Below are 17,207 nucleotides of genomic sequence, written 5' to 3' on the forward strand. Positions count from 1 at the left end.
TGATTTATGTCATAGAGTGTTCTATAATACTCTACTATGGCATTTTAATCAGTCAGTATCTAATAGGCAATTTCTGTTACCTTTTATTTCAAAAGCTAGTCTCAGCACTTTTTATTTATTTTCATATACATTAACCTTTTAAATATTTATTCTAGATGTATTAATCTAGATTATTGAATCTGTAGATTCAAATTGTATTTGATTTTATTGAATTAATAGATATTGAGTCTATATATTAAGTAGATTTATTGAATCTGTTGATCTATAGATGTCTATCAAAGTGACATCTTTGCAATACTGAGTCCTCCAATCCATGAACATGTTCTATCTGTTGATTTATTATTATTGTTATATTTTATATAGTGGTAGATTTAAATTGCTGATATTTTATTTAGAATTTTTGTATCTTTTTTTTTTTTTTGCGGTACGCGGGCCTCTCACTGTTGTGGCCTCTCCCATTGCGGAGCACAGGCTCCGGACGTGCAGGCTCAGCGGCCATGGCCCACAGGCCCAGCCGCTCCACAGCATATGGGATCCTCCCAGACCAGGGCACGAACCCGCGTCCCCTGCATCGGCAGGCGGACTCTCAATCGCTGCGCCACCAGGGAAGCCCAAATTTTTGTATCTTGTTCTTAAGTCTGTGAGACTGATTTGAATTTTTCCTTTTGCTTACCTTCTTCGTTGAGTTTTGGTATCAAGATTTGCTATCATAAAATGAGTTAGAAAATGTTCTCTCTTTCTCTTGAATAATTAGTGTAATTTCCTTTAACTATTTGGAAGATTGGCCAGTGAAGCCACCTGTGCTGGTGTTTGGTTTTGATTATGTGTACAGGGAGGTGGGGGAGTTTCAAAATGCACATTTAATTTTTTAATAGTTATGACTACTCAGATATTTTTCTTGTCAGTTTTGGTAAGTTACAGTTTTCTAGAACTTTATCCATTTCATCTAACTTTTCTAGTTTATTGACATAAATGTATTCATATATCCTCTCGTTAGCTTTTTTTTTTAAATTTTATTTTATTTTTGGCTGCATTGGGTCTTCGTTGCTGCACACGGACTTTCTCTAGTTGCGACGAGCGGGGTCTACTCTTCGTTGTGGTGCGTCGGCTTCTCATTGCAGTGGCTTCTTTTGTTGTAGAGCACAGGCTCTAGGCATGCGGGCTGCAGTAATTATGGCATACAGGCCCAGTTGCTCCACAGCATGTGGGATCTTCCTGGACCAGGGATCGAACCCGTGTCACCTGCACTGGCAGGCAGATTCTTAACCAGTGTGCCATCCCCTCTTCTTATCTTTTTAATATCTGAAAGATCATTAGCGATGTCCCCTTTTTTTCATTTCTGATTTTGGTTATTTGGACCTTCTTTATTTTTTTTAACTACTTCTGAGTGAATTTTACTAACTTTATTAGTCTTCTAAAACTGAAAATTCGGCTTTTTTAACCTATTGTATGCTTGCTTTTTCTGTTTAATGAAATTTATGTTCACATATTTATTATTTTCTGCTTTCTTTGCATTTCTGAGTTCCTGAGATGGATGTTTAGTTTATTAATTTTCAGCCTTTCTTCTTTTCTAATATATATGCATTTAGAGTTAAAAATTTCTAACTACTGCTTCATCTGCCTATAAGTTTTAGTGTGTGTTATTTTTCTAATGCAGTTCAGAGCATTTTAATTTCCACTGTGGGGACTCCCCTGGTGGCACAGTGGTTAAGAACCCACCTGCCAATGCAGGGGACATGGGTTCGATCCCTGGTCCGGGAAGGCCCCACATGCCGCGGAGCAACTAAGCCCATGTGCCACAACTACTGAGCCTGCACTTTAGAGCCTGTGCGCCGCAACTCAACTACTGAAGCCCACAAGCTCTGGGTCCCGCGTGCCGCAACTACTGAGCCTGCGTGCTGTGACTGCTGAAGCCTGCATGCCTAGAGCCCCGTGCTCTGCAACAAGAGAAGCCACCGCAATGAGAAGTCTGCACACTGCAATAAAGAGTAGCCCCTGCTCGCCACAATCAGAGAAAGCCAGTGCACAGCAATGAAGACCCAACACAGCCAAAAATGAAATAAATAAATTTATTTTAAAAAATAATAATAATTTCCATTGTGATCTCTTCTTTGCTTTGTGCATTATGTATAAGGGTTTTTCTTTGTTTCCAGGCATGTAGTGTTTCTGGGTATATTTTTGTTAACGGTTTCAAGTTTAATTTTATTACGATCAGAGTACATGGTCTTGAATGATGTTCCTTTCTTTTTTTTCTGCTTTTACTTTTATTTGCATTTTTTTATGGCATTTACTCCCGGGCCGTAAGTTTTTGTTTCTTCAGTTTCTTCTGGGATATCTTCTTCTGGGCAACGTCCTCTTCTGGTTTAGGAACAATCTGTTCATTTTCTGTAAGGATCATCTCAGTGTGGCAGGGAGAGCTCATGTACGGGTTGATCTGACTATGAGCTCTGTAAGTCCTGTGCCACATCTTAGGGGCTTTGTTCACCTAGATGTGGTTAATGACCAGAGAATCTACATCTAAGCCCTTAAGTTCAGCATTACTCTCTGCACTTCTGAGCATGTGCATTAAAAATACAGCACTCTTTTTGGGCTACTGACCCTGCGTCCAGCCCCACTGTTTGGCCTGGGCACACCTACCAACTCTACCATTGTAATGACAGAATGGCACACATTGCTTCTTTAAAGTGACATCCTTCAGATACTTGGTGGCTTTTCGGATATGCATACACTTAATGGCCTGGGCAGTTTCACGAGTGTTCTTAAAGTGAACATGAAGATTTGAACCTCTTGACTTGCATGATTTTGTGGGGTTTTTTCTGGGTCAAGTGAATAGTGAACCATTTTTAGAGGTCACCTCAGGCCGCTTACCAGAAAAGTCCATTTTTTTTATTATAGTTGATTTACAGTGTCCTGTTAGTTTCAGGTGTACAGCACAGTGATTCAGTTATACACACACACACACACACACACACACACACACACATTCTTTTGCAGATTCTTTTCCCTTATAGGTTATTACAAATTATTGCATATAGTTCCCTGTGCTATACAGTATGTCCTTGTTGGTTGTCTAGTTACATATGGTAGTGTGTATATGTTAATCCCATCCTCCTAATTTATCCCCCTGCCCCCCGCCCTTCCCCTTTGGTAACCATAAGTTTGTTTTCTATGTCTGTGGGTCTATTTCTGTTTTGTAAATAAGTTCATTTGTATCTTATTTTTGTTTCAGATTCCACATATAAATGACATCATATGATATTTGTCTTTGTCCAGCTTACTTCACTCATTATGACAATCTCTAGGTCCATCCATGTTGCTGCAAATGGCATTATTTCATTCTTTTTATGGCTGAGTAATATTCCATTGTATATATGTACCACATCTTCTTTATCTACTCCTCTGTTGATGGATATTTAGGTTGCTTCCAGGTCTTGGCTATTGTACACAGTGCTGCAATAAACATTGCGGTGCATGTATCCTTTCACATCATGTTTTTCTCTGGATATATGCCCAGGAGTGGGATTGCAGAGTCATATGGTAGCTCTGTTTTTATAGTTTTTTAAGGAACCTCCATACTGTTCTCCATAGTGGCTGTATCAATTTACATTTCCACCAACATTGCCTTTTCTCCACACCCTCTCCAGCATTTATTGTTTGTAGACTTTTTGATGATGACCATTCTGACCGGTGTGGGGTGATACCTCATTATAGTTTTGATTTGCATTACTCTAATGATTAGTGATGTTGAGCATCCTTTCATGTGTTTGTTGGCAGTCTGTATATCTTCTTTGGAGAAATGTCTATTTGGGTCTTCTGCCCATTTTTGGATTGGGTTGTTTGTTTTTTTTGATATTGAGCTTTGGATTGGGTTTTTTGGATTCGGTTGTTTGTTTTTTTTGATATTGAGCTTCATGAGCTGCTTGTTTATTTTGGAGATTAATCCTTTGTCCGTTGCTTCATTTACAAATATTTTCTCCCATTCTGAGGGTTGTCTTTTCATCTTGTTTATGGTTTCCTTTTCTGTGCAAAAGCTTCTAAGTTTCATTAGGTCCCATTTGTTTATTTTTGTTTGTATTTCTATTTCTCTAGGAGGTGGGTCAAAAAGGATCTTGCTGTGATTTATGTCATAGAGTGTTCTGCCTATCTTTTCCTCTAAGTGTTTTAAAGTTTTTTGGCCTTACATTTAGGTCTTTAATCCATTTTGAGTTTATTTTTGTGTATGGTGTTACAGAGTGTTCTAATTTCATTCTTTTACATGTAGCTGTCCAGTTTCCCCAGCACCACTTATTGAAGAGGCTGTCTTTTCTCCATTGTGTATTCTTGCCTCCTTTATCAAAGATAAGGTGACCATATGTGTGTGGGTTTACCTCTGGGCTTGCTTTCTTTTTTTTTTTTTGTTATTAGTTTCTTCTTTATAACAAAGTGAATCAGTCATACATATACATCTGTTCCCACATCCTTTCAATCTTGCGTCTTACCTCTGGGCTTTCTATCCTGTTCCACTGATCTATATTTCTGTTTTTGTGCCAGTACCATACAGTCTTGATTACTGTAGCTTTGTAGTATACTCTGAAATCAGGGAGCCTGATTCCTCCAGCTGCATTCTTCTTTCTCAAGATTGCTTTGTCTATTCAGGGTCTTTTGTGTTTCTGTACAAGTTGTGAATTTTTTTGTTCTAGTTCGGTGAAAAATGCCATTGGTAGTTTGATAGGGATTGCATTGAATCTGTAGATTGCTTTGGGTAGTATAGTCATTTTCACAATGTTGATTCTTCCAATCCAAGAACATGGTATATCGCCCCATCTGTTTGTATCATCTTTAATTTCCTTCATCAGTGTCTTACAGTTTTCTGCCTACAGGTCTTTTGTCTCCTTAGGTAGGTTTATTCCTAGGTATTTTATTCTTTTTGTTACAGTGGTAAATGGGAGTGTTTCCTTAATTTCTCTTTCAGATTTCTCATCATTAGTGTATAGGAATGCAAGAGATTTCTGTGCCTTAATTTCGTATCCTGCTACTTTACCAAATTCACTGATTAGCTCTAGTAGTTTTCTGGTACTATCTTTAGGATTCTCTATGTATAGTATCTTGTCATCTGCAAACAGTGACAGTTTTACTTCTTCTTTTCCAATTTGGATTCCTTTTATTTCTTTTTCTTCTCTAATTGCTGTGGCCAATACTTCCAAAACTATGTTAAATAATAGTGGTGAGAGTGGGCAACCTTGTCTTGTTCCTGATTTTGGTGGAAATGGTTTCAGTTTTTCACCATTGAGAACGATGTTGGCTGTAGGTTTGTCATATATGACCTTTAATATGTTGAGGAAAGTTCCCTCTATACCTACTTTCTGGAGGGTTTTTGTCATAAATGGGTGTTGAATTTTATTGAAAGCTTTTTCTACATCTATTGAAATGATCATATGGTTTTTCTCCTTCAGTTTGTTAATATGGTATATCACATTGATTGATTTGCGTATATTGAAGAATCCTTGCATTCCTGGGATAAACCCCACTTGATCATGTTGTATGATCCTTTTAATGTGCTGTTGGATTCTGTTTGCTAATATTTTGCTGAGGATTTTTGCATGTATGTTTATCAGTGATATTGCCCTGTAGTTTTTTTTGTGTGTGACATCCTTGTCTAGTTTTGGTATCAGGGTGATGGTGGCCTCATAGAATGAGTTTGGGAGTGTTCCTCCCTCTGATATATTTTGGAAGAGTTTGAGAAGGATGGGTGTTAGCTCTTCTTTAAATGTTTGATAGAATTCTCCTGTGAATCCATCTGGTCTTGGGCTTTTGTTTGTTGGAAGATTTTTTTTTTTTTTGCGGTACGCGGGCTTCTCACTGTTGTGGCCTCTCCCGTTGCAAAGCACAGGCTCCGGATGCGCAGGCTCAGCGGCCATGGCTCACGGGCCCAGCCACTCCACGGCATGTGGGATCTTCTCGGACCGGGGCATGAACCTGTCTCCCCTGCATCGGCAGGCGGACTCTCAACCACTGCGCCACCAGGGAAGCCCCTGTTGGAAGATTTTTCTTCACAGTCTCAATTTCATTGCTTGTGATTAGTCTGTTTATATTTTCTGTTTGTTCCTGGTTCAGTCTCAGAAGGTTGTGCTTTTCTAAGAATGCATCCATTTCTTCCAGGTTGTCCATTTTATTGGCATATAGTTGCTTGTAGTAATCTCTCATGATCCTTTTTATTTCTGCAGTGTCAGTTGTTACTTCTCCTTTTTCATTTCTAATTCTACTGATTTGAGTCTTTTACCTTTTTTTCTTGATGAGTCTGAATAATGGTTTATCAATTTTGTTTATCTTCTCAGAGAACCAGCTTTTATTTTTATTTATCTTTGCTATCGTTTCCTTCATTTCTTTTTCATTTATTTCTCATCTGATCTTTATGATTTCTTTCCTTCTGCTAACTTTGGGGTTTTTTTGTTCTTATTTGTCTAATTGCGTTACGTGTAAGGTTAGGTTGTTTATTTGAGATGTTTCTTGAGGTAGGATTGTATTGCTGTAAACTTCGCTTTTAGAACTGCTTTTTCTGCGTACTATAGGTTTTGGGTCGTCGTGTTTTCATTGTCATTTGTTTCTAGGTATTTTTGGATTTCCTCTTTGATTTCTTCAGTGATCTCTTGGTTATTTAGTAGTGTACTGTTTAGCCTCCATGTGTTTGTACTTTTTACAGTTTTTTTTTTCCTGTAATTGATATCTAGTCTCACAGCTTTGTGGTCAGAAAAGATCCTTGATATGCTTTCAATTTTCTTAAATTTACGAAGGCTTGATTTGTGACTCAAGATATCTGTCCTGGCGAATGTTCCATGAGCACTTGAGAAGAAAGTGTATTCTGTTGTTTTTGGATGGAATGTCCTATAAATATCAATTAAGTCCATCTTGTTTAATGTGTCATTTAAAGCTTGTGTTCCCTTATTTACTTTCATTTTGGATGATCTGTCCATTGGTGAAAGTGGGGTGTTAATATCCCCTACTATGATTGTGTTACTGTCGATTTCCCCTTTTATGGCTGTTAGCATTTGCCTTATGTATTGAGGTGCTTCTATGTTGGGTGCATAAATATTTACCATTGTTGTATCTTCTTGGATTGATCCCTTGATCATTATGTAGTGTCCTTCTTTGTTTCTTGTAATAGTGTCTATTTTGTTTGATATGAGAATTGCTACTCCAGCTTTGTTTTGATTTCCATATGGAATATCTTTTTCCATCCCCTCAATTTCAGTCGGTATGTGTCCCTATGTCTGAAGTGGGTCTTTTGTAGACAGCATATATATGGGTCTTGTTTTTGTATCCATTCAGCCAGTCTCTGTCTTTTGGTTGGAGCATTTAATCCATTTATGTTTAAGGTAATTATCAATATGTGTGTTCCTATTACCACTTTCTTAATTGTTTTGGGTTTGTTATTGTAGGTCTTTTCCTTCTCTTGTGTTTCCTGCCTAGAGAAGTTCCTTTAGCATTTGTTGTAAAGCTGGTTTGGTGGTGCTGAATTCTCTTAGCTTTTGCCTGTCTGTAAAGGTTTTAATTTCTCTGTCAAATCTGAATGACATCCTTGCTGGGTAGAGTCATCTTGGTTGTACATTTTTCCCTTTCATCACTCTAAATATGTCCTGCCACACCCTTCTGTCTTGCAATTTCTGCTAAAAGATCAGCTGTTAACCTTATGGTGATTCCCTTGTATGATATTTGTTGCTTTTCCTTGCTGCTTTTAATATGTTTTCTTTGTATTTAATTTTTGATAGTTTGATTAATATGTGTCTTGGCATGTTTCTCCTTGGATTTATCTTGTATGGGACTCTCTGCACTTCCTGGACTTGACTGACTATTCCCTTTCCCATATTAGGGCAGTTTTCAAGTATAATCTCTTTAAATATTTCTCAGTCCCTTTCTTTTTCTCTTCTTCTTCTGGGACCCCTATAATTCGAATGTTGATGTGTTTAATGTTGTCCCAGATGTCTCTCAGACTGTCCTCAATTCTTTTCATTCTTTTTTCTTTATTCTGTTCTGTGGCAGTTTATTCCACTATTTTATCTTCCAGGTCACTTATCCGTTCTTCTGCCTCAGTTATTCTGCTATTGATTCCTTCTAGAGAATTTTAAATTTCCTTTATTGTATTGTTCATCATTGTTTGCTGTTTAGTTCTTCTAGGTCCTTTTTAAACATTTCTTGTATTTTCTCTATTCTATTTCCAAGATTTTAGATCATCTTTACTCTCATTACTCTGAATTCTTTTTCAGGTAGACTGCCTATTTGCTCTTCATTTGTTTGGTCTGGTGGGTTTTTACCTTGCTCCTTCATCTGCTGTGTATTTCTCTGTCTTCTCATTTTGCTTAGCTTACTGTGTTTGGAGTCTCCTTTTCGCAGGCTGCACGTTTGTAGTTCCCATTGTTTTCTGTGTCTGTACCCAGTGCGTAAGCTTGGTTCAATGGGTTGTGTAGGGTTCCTGGTGGAGGGGCCTGGTGCCTGTGTTCTGGTGGATGAGGCTGGATCTTGTCTTTATGGTGGGCAGGACCACGTCCAGTGGTGTGTTTTGGTGTGTCTGTGAGCTTATTATGATTTTAGGCAGGCTCTCTGCTAATGGGTGGGGTTGTGTTCCTGTCTTGCTAGTTGTTTGGCATGGGGTGTCCAGCACTGGAGCTTGCGGGTCATTGAATGGAGCTGGGTCTTAGCGTTGAGACAGAGATCTCTGGGAGTGCTCTCACTGATTGATACTACATGGGGTTGGGAGGTCTCTGGTGGTCCAGTGTCCTCAACTCTGCTCTCCCACCTCAGAGGCTTAGGCCTGACACCCGGCCAGAGCACCAAGACCCTGTCAGCCACACAGCCAGGTACCTGGGGAGTTTCTTGCCTTTTGGGAAGCCTGAGGTCTTCTGCCAGCATTCAGTAGGTGTTCTGTAGGAACTGTTCAACATGTAGATGTATTTTTGATGTATTTGTGGGGAGGAAGGTGATCTCCATGTCTTACTCCTCCGCCATCTTGACGGTCCTCTCACTTTCTTTTGGATTGATCTCGTATTTTTTATTGATCCATTTTTTCCTCTGTTAGTTTTGGAATTATATAGTCTTTTAATAGAATTTTCTTTTCATACTTTGAATATATCATTGTTCTGTCTTCTGGCTTTCATTATTACTTTAAGAAGTTAAATTATAATCTTACTGTTTCTTTGGTCTTTATTCTGGTCTTCTGGGGGTGACAATGCCTTTTTTCCCCCTTTGTTCAAGTTTTATTTGGTGTTTTTGTTGGTATGACACTTGGATTTTGGTTGCATTTTTTATAAGTAAATTTTTCTTTTTACTCTATAATGCAGTGTATAGTATTCTGATATGTATAGTAAACAAAGTAAGACCCTTTAGAATATTTATGAATGATACATGTAATTTGGATTTATACATTAAATCACAGGGCATAATTGATTGGAAGGAAAAAAGTTGGATCAGGCATGTTGGGTGAGAGAACCAGATGTTACATAACACGGCAAACATGCATCTTGTTTGAAGGGCAACTACAGCATGTGTAACATTGGCTGTGGTTCCTCTGAGGTGGTGGATCTATTTTTCAAGAGATTGTGTTGTCTTTAACTCCTTTTGAGCTCCTTTTGAGACATCAGTTCTCCACCTCTTCTTTTTTTCTTTTTTGGCTAAGTGTATTTTTCTTTGTCTATACTTTTCTTAGGATTTGTTGACCTTCTTGAAACGTGGATTGATGTCTTTTCTTAGTTTTGGAAACTCAGTCACTATCTATCCAAATTTATTTTCTGTCCATTTCTTCTAGGATTCTAAATATATGTATACTGTACCCTTCTCTAACTGTATCCTCTATGTCTCTTACCTTCTCTTCTGTATTTTTTTTTTTTTACTTTCTTTGTTTCTTTTTTGTATAGTTTTACATAGTTTCTTCCTATCTAGTTTCCAGTTTACTGTCGTTCTTGAGTTGGGTCTGATATGCAGCTGAACTCATTTATTATTTTTCTTTTGCATAGTCTTTTTTTAATTTTTAAAAACATTATATTTTTTATACAATTTTTAAAGATTACTTTCCATTTACAGTTATTACAAAATATTGGCTATATACCCTGTTTTGCACAGTACATCCTTGAGCCTATCTTACAGCCAGTAGTTTGTGCCTCCTGTTCCCGCATCCCTCCCCTACCATGGTAATCACTAGTTTGTTCTCTATATCTGTGAGTCTGCTTCTTTTTTGTTATATTCACTTGTCTGTTTCATTATTTAGATTCCACATGTAAGTGATGTTATACAATATTTGTATTTCTCTGTCTGACTTATTTCACTTAGCATAATGCCCTCCAAGTCCATCCATGTTGCTGCAAATGGAAAAATTTCGGTCTTTTTCATGGCTGATTGGTATTGCATTAAGTATATATACCACACCTTCTTTATTCATTCATCTGTTGATGGACACTTACTTTGGGTCCATATCTTGGCAGTTGTAAATAACGTCGCTATGAATACTGGGTGGGCTGAATGTATCTTTTCAAATTAATGTTTTTGGGTTTTTTTGGATATATATCCAGGAGTGGAATTGCTGGGTCATATGGTAGTTCTATTTTTATTTTTTTAAGAAACCTCTATACTGTTTTTCACAGTGGCTGTACCAAATTACATTCCCACCAACAGTGTACAAGGATTGTATACTCTATTTTTAAATGATATTCATTCTTTTCTAAAATCTGTATTTTGCTTTTTATAGTTTCCGGTTATCTCCTGAATTTTCAAGCTTGATACTTATATCTTGGAACAAAATAACCATAGTTTTTTATAAGTCACATTTGCTAATTCCCCTATTAGATGTCCCTTTGGATGTTTCAATTGTCTGTTGTTTCTGCTGTTTCTTCATTATGTTGTGTATGTCCTCATGTGCTTGATTGTCTTTGATTGGTGGACATTATATTTGAAACATAATTTATGGAAGTTATTGATAGCTAGGAATGATTTTCCTCCAGAGAGGATGTTCATTTGCTTCTTCTAAGCCTCTGGGATACTAACTTCCAAGATTATCTTTATACTATTTCAGAGATAAAGATTTATATTAGCTGCACAAAAGACAGGAAGCCAAACTGCAGTTCATGCAAGGGCTGATTTATTTCAGGATCACCTGTGCTCCTAGGGTGCAATTCTTTTAAGATTCCAGCCCAAGGCACCATAGTGCTTATCCTTAGCAGGTCCTGGCATTGGATATTTTACCCTGAGATTTGTGAGGCCGTCAAGCACTCTGGTAAGCAGATACCCTCAAGCAAATGTGACCTAAATTCAAGACTCACGTCTCTGGATTTCCATCTTTGCCCAATTCTTGGCCTACAAATTTCTTGCTATCTTGTTTGCTTTTTGATGCTTTCGAATTTATTTTTCTTTTGGTTTGTTTTGTGATTTATGTTGGTTTCAGCTTTTTAAGTAGTCATTGATGGGAGGGTTATTTTGAATTATCCAGCCTGCTATAGCCAGAAGCAGAAACACCTACTTTATATTCTTCACATATTAACTTTAGAGAGACTCTGTAGCTATATAGTAGCTGTCCAATATAGTAGCCCTTAGCCACATATAATTGTTGAGCACTTAAAATGTGGCTAGTTTGAATTGAGATGTGCTGTGAATATAATATATATGCCAAATTTCTAAGACTGACTACAAATAAAATCATGTAAAATATTGCATTAATAATTTTTATATTAATTACATGTTGAAATGATAATGTTTTGGATGCATTGGGTTAAATAAAATATATTAAAACTGATTCATCTCTTCCTTTTTACTTTTTTAATGTGACTATTAGAAAATTTAAAATTACATAGTGTATGGCTTGCATTTATGGTTTGTATTATATTTCTTTTGGATAGTATAGCTATATAGTAAAGTTGTTGAGAACACATGCTCTATAGCCTGAATTTGATTCCTGGCTTTACTTTTTACTAGAAGTGTAATCCTGGGATATTTTCTTAATTTGCTTTTAATTTTCTCTTCTGTAGAATGAGAATAACAGTAATATCTATTTCAAAAATAAATTGTGAAGGTAAAACAAGATAAAGAAGGTAAAGCACTTAGCATAATGGACAACTTACAGTAGTGTTGATACAAATTTAGCCATTATTTGTGTTTTTGTTATTACAGTATCAGATTTTATAGTTAAATGGGTATTTTCTTTCTCTCCTTTAACATTTTTCCCTTCACCCACAGTAATAAAGAGTTCTTAAAGCTAGACACCATAATTTGACTGGGGATGTAACATCTGTAAGAGGGGAAGAATATGTCAGAGGCAAATGCTCATTAGCTGCAGAAACTTCTTAATGCTTCTCCAAAGTAACATCGCCTAAAATACCTCTATGAACTATGTAGCAAGTACATAACCAAGTTTTAACTGTAGTCCAGAAAGGAATCACACAGCCAAGAGGTGGTGTGTAGGAGACAATATTTTCCCAGGACTTGAAAACTGGACTCTAGTCCTAATTCTGCCACTGTGTTCAGCTGGACTCTAGTTTCCATATTGTAAAATTGTGAAGTTGAATTGAATGATCACATAAGCCCCTTAGGGTTCCGTGAATTTTACATCTAAAATGCTTATGTATCACATATTTTTAATCCACAGTCCAATTATCTTTAGGTTTCCCAGCTCACATGGAGATGATAAGAGTGGACATAAAGTTAAATGAAGTATAGAGTCATGATAGGATAGAGGTATAACTTTTTGATTCACCCACAGAATCTTACAAGATGCTTTAGGTGGTAGCTAAACTTTTTTTTTCAGAATTAGCTTTAATTTTAAGAATACAATAGATACTTTAGGTTGTATTAAGGTACCGTATAGCTAGGAATCATGGTTATAGTTTAATAGAAAGGTTTCTGGACTTGTAAGAATACCTGGGTTTTAACCTGAGCTTTGCTGCTAGATAATTAAGTAAATCCTGAACAAATTTTTTTTGTGTGTGGTACGCGGGCCTCTCACTGTTGTGGCTTCTCCCGTTGTGGAGCACAGGCTCTGGACGCGCAGGCTCAGCGGCCATGGCTCACGGGCCCAGCCGCTCCACAGCATGTGGGATCTTCCCAGACTGGGGCACAAACCAGTGTCCCCTGCATTGGCAGGTGGACTCCCAACCACTGCGCCACCAGGGAAGCCCCTGAACAAATTTTGTTTTTATTTCTCTATGTGTAATAATGTGGAATGTAATAATATGGACTATATCATTTCACTCAAAGTAGGCACTTGAAAAATTGAAGAAATCAATACTTTTCTGTCTACTGTACAGGATTTGCATTAGTGTCTGTGAAAGTACATTAGGGGAAAAGAATTTAAAATATTATATGACTAGAGATCTGTAATTTTAAAATAAGCATCATATATAGATCATTCTTACAAGCTCTGTTTAATTGTAAAAGAAGAATTGGTTTTTATGTTTTTCAAAGTCTAGACCATTGAAAAAGATGAAAAGCTCCCCAGTTTATCTTATGAAGCTAGCACAAACTTAAACCTGTTAGAATACGTTTAAACCTAGTGAAGATAGTATAGACACACACACTGTTCATGTATGCATCCATGCACACACACACATTCATATACTCACACAGATGTACTAAAATTCCAAATAAAATATTAGCAAATTAAATCCCACAGTGTATTTAAAAATTGTATATATTGACCAAGGAGGGTCTATATCAGAAATATTAAAATGGCCCTATACCATGAAATTTGCCCATAATTTATTATATCAATACATTCGAGAAAAATTTATAAATTATGCCAACAGGTGATTTTTAACAGCAGAGAAAGTCATTTCATAAAAATCTAGCAACTTCAGAGAGCAATTCAAAGTAAAACAACAGTGAGATAACATGTAGTACTGGCAGTATATGGGGAAATGGAAACTCAGACTTTAGTGGTAGTGTGAGTTGTTAAGCCTTTTGAGGAAGAACTGATAATAGCTATTGAAATAAAAATACGTATTATCATTTGAGTGAGTACTCTAACTTTGGGGAATCATTCCTACAAAATGTAGTATAATAGTATATGCTAGAACACTAATATATACTGTTATCATATATTAGGGTTTATAGTCTAGTACATTTGTTTCATAGTTTGTAATAACTAAAAACTGGAAACAACATGAATGATTTTAATCACTGGAGGAGTGATCGAATAAATTATACTACATCAGTACTATGGAATATGGTACAGTCATTGACCAGGAGGGATATCCATTATGATATTGTTAAGTTGGGGACTGGAAGTTTGTCAATTGTAGATTATTGTGCATAATGTAATTCGTTTTTTATAAAAAGAAAAGCTGTATATGCTAATGTTTGTATGAGCAATAAGTATGTGAAAGGACTGAGTTAAGAGAATTGGTAGGATTGGTGAAGTGGGGAAAACTAACACAACATTGTTAATCAGCTATACTCCAATATAAAATAAAAAGTCATTAAGTTTTTCTTGATGTGTTTCTGCAGTGTTTCATTTATTGTGAAGAGCATTTGTTACCTTTGTAATAATCACATTTAATGAAGGAAAAAATGCTAAATAAATTCAGAGTATGAGGATGTGAGCTCTAAAGAAGCTGGATTTGGCCAGAGACATGAAAAAACAGGAAAGTATTAATACATACTGTATGTTGTAGAGAATACTTCTGATTTCCATTGAAAGCCATTATCACAAATTACCTCTGAAAATAAAGATATTTTATATTAAGAGATGGTGGCTTTAATGATTTTTTTTTCTTTTACAGCAACTCCGCTCCAATATCCGAGAAATGGAGAAACTTTGTTTGAAAGTCCAAAAGGATGACCTTGGACTTCTGAAGAGAATGATAGATCCTGTTAAAGAAGAAGCATCAGCAGCAACAGCAGAATTTCTTCAACTCCATCTGGAATCTGTAGAAGAACTTAAGAAACAATTTAATGATGAAGAAACTTTATTACAGCCTTCTTTGACCAGATCCATGACTGTTGGTGGTAATGTACTAAGTCTTATTCTTGATCATAGTATAGTAATGCAGTTAATTAAGTTTACCTCATTGTATTGATATTGCAGATTATATATAAATCTCCAGGGATCACCTCCTAGTCCAGTATGCTGAATTCTTGGACCCTGAGTGTGCTTGGAAATGCATATCCTAAAAGTTTTACAGGGTAAAAAAATTGAGGCTATGCTGTATAGTGAGGAACTTAAAGGCTTCAAGTACCTATTTGTGCATATATTAAAAATAAATTTTAAAATGTTTCCTAAGGAGAATGTCATCCTTGTCTGCAGAGTACTCCTCCCTCATCTCCAGGTGCAGGGGTGGCCTAGGTAGGCATGCTTCTTTCTTAGGCATTCTGGTTTTCAGAGGGCATGTTAGATCTGTCTCCCAGAAAAGTCTGCATTGGGGGTCATGCCATTAACTTTTATGAAGTGATACTCTAAGAAAGAGGCCAATGAAACTTGTCATGATAACTCTTCTAAGGATGTAATTGATAATTGTTGATTGCATTGTATAATGTCTGTGTAAGGAACCCTGAAAACAATTCTTGGTTTAATAGGTAGTAGTACTTCAAAGCAATTAATCTTTTTTTTTTTTTTTTTTTTTTTGCGGTACGCGGGCCTCTCACTGTTGTGGCCTCTCGCGTTGTGGAGCACAGGCTCCGGACGCGCAGGCTCAGCGGCCATGGCTCACAGGCCCAGCTGCTCCGCGGCATGTGGGATCTTCCCGGACTGGGGCACGAACCCGTGTCCCCTGCATCAGCAGGCGGACTCCCAACCACTGCACCACCAGGGAAGCCCCAATTAATCTTTTTTATTCTTCTGGGTATTGAATGGCATAACTAATAAGATTTCTCTACTTGAATTGTTTACTGGAATACTTAAATCTAAATTTTTTAATTTGCAAAAGCCCAAATTTTGAACTTTCTTGGCTTTGTTTTATAATTGCTGTCCTTGTATTTCCGTTTTTGTTTTAGAGTTTCTCTTTTTAATTTATGCCATCTTGTTACAGTTTATATGTGTTCTAAGCCACCTTAAAACTTTATGGAAAAGATGCAGTATAAATAAATTACAAATTAGAATACAATCTGAGAGATGTTACAGCTGACCTGTTTTCCTCTTTTTATTTACCTAGGAGTTAGGAGGCTCCTGTATCACTCCCTGTCTCCAAAACCAGATTATTTTTAACGCTGTATTTTCAGTGCTAATGATCCAGTTTTACAGGGAAATTTTTGTAAAATATAGAAGAAACATTTAGGCCATCATGCAGAGTTTCTGGGTAATCTTGCTTTTATTGCCTCCTTAGTACCTAAGCACATAATACATAGTACTTCGCACATAGTGGACCATTAATAAATGTTTTAGAAATATGAATGAATAAACATCTTTTTAGAGACAATTTTATAATTTCAGATGTGGTCTAATCACTTCACTCTGTCGATAACCACTACCTAGCAACACTGCCTTATGTGTTGTTCTGGGGAGAAGGAAATGTTAGCACTCAACCTTGGTCGAAGAATGTTTGGGACGAATGCTTTTTGATAGTTTGTAGTTACTGTTTGCATCATCTTGTTCATAAGTAATTATCACCTCCATAATGATGCAGCTGAATGCTGTTCTTACCATGTAGTGCAAACCTATACTTTATGTTTGTGTATAGAGAAACTGGGCCTTTATAAGTTCCATGAGATTAAGGAGTCATCTTATCTACCAGACATTGTGACAGTTGTGATGACAGTAATAACACTGATAATGTTGGATTTTCTGGAAAGAGTCACTGGCATCAGTCTCTTCTGCTGTTTAGTTTGTTTTGTTTGTTTTTTTGTTTTTTTTGCGGTATGCGGGCCTCTCACTGTTGTGGCCTCTCCCGTTGCGGAGCACAGGCTCCGGACGCGCAGGCTCAGTGGCCATGGCTCACGGGCCTAGCCCCTCCGCGGCATGTGGGATCTTCCCGGACCGGGGCACGAACCCACATCCCCTGCATCGGCAGGTGGACTCTCAACCACTGCGCCACCAGGGAAGCCCTGCTATTTAGTTTTGAATTGCTATCACCAGCAATTCCCTAGAAAACAAAAATTTTGAGTTCTGTTTAAGTATTCTAGCTTTAATTTGCATTTTAGTATTGCATTGTTTGTGTTTCTACCAGTAGGATTGTTTGGGCTCAACAAATTTGGGTTTATATGTCATCAGAGGAATTGGGTGATTATTAGAAAAAGGTAGTTTACCCAGTTTGCTGGCAATT

At 37.0% G+C, this 17,207-nt stretch overlaps 1 protein-coding gene and 1 pseudogene across 5 annotated transcripts in view; one reads left to right on the forward strand and one right to left on the reverse strand.

The window, feature by feature from the left end:
- The window catches only part of STX17 (syntaxin 17), a 104,955-nt gene that overhangs the window by 56,927 nt on the left and 30,821 nt on the right, over positions 1-17,207 (forward strand). For all 4 annotated transcript variants that reach the window (XM_081236943.1, XM_081236945.1, XM_081236944.1 and 1 more), the window contains exon 4: positions 14,733-14,958. In XM_081236943.1, the coding sequence (XP_081093069.1) occupies positions 14,733-14,958 (226 nt within the window). The remainder of the gene's footprint in view (positions 1-14,732; positions 14,959-17,207) is intronic.
- LOC308619183 (large ribosomal subunit protein uL22-like) lies at positions 1,743-2,841 on the reverse strand (annotated as a pseudogene). Its single transcript has one exon. The product of its transcript is annotated as a large ribosomal subunit protein uL22-like (transcript).

The sequence above is a fragment of the Mesoplodon bidens genome (assembly GCF_964165515.1).
Source record: "Mesoplodon bidens genome assembly, chromosome: 6".
Taxonomy (NCBI): Eukaryota; Metazoa; Chordata; class Mammalia; order Artiodactyla; family Ziphiidae; genus Mesoplodon; species Mesoplodon bidens.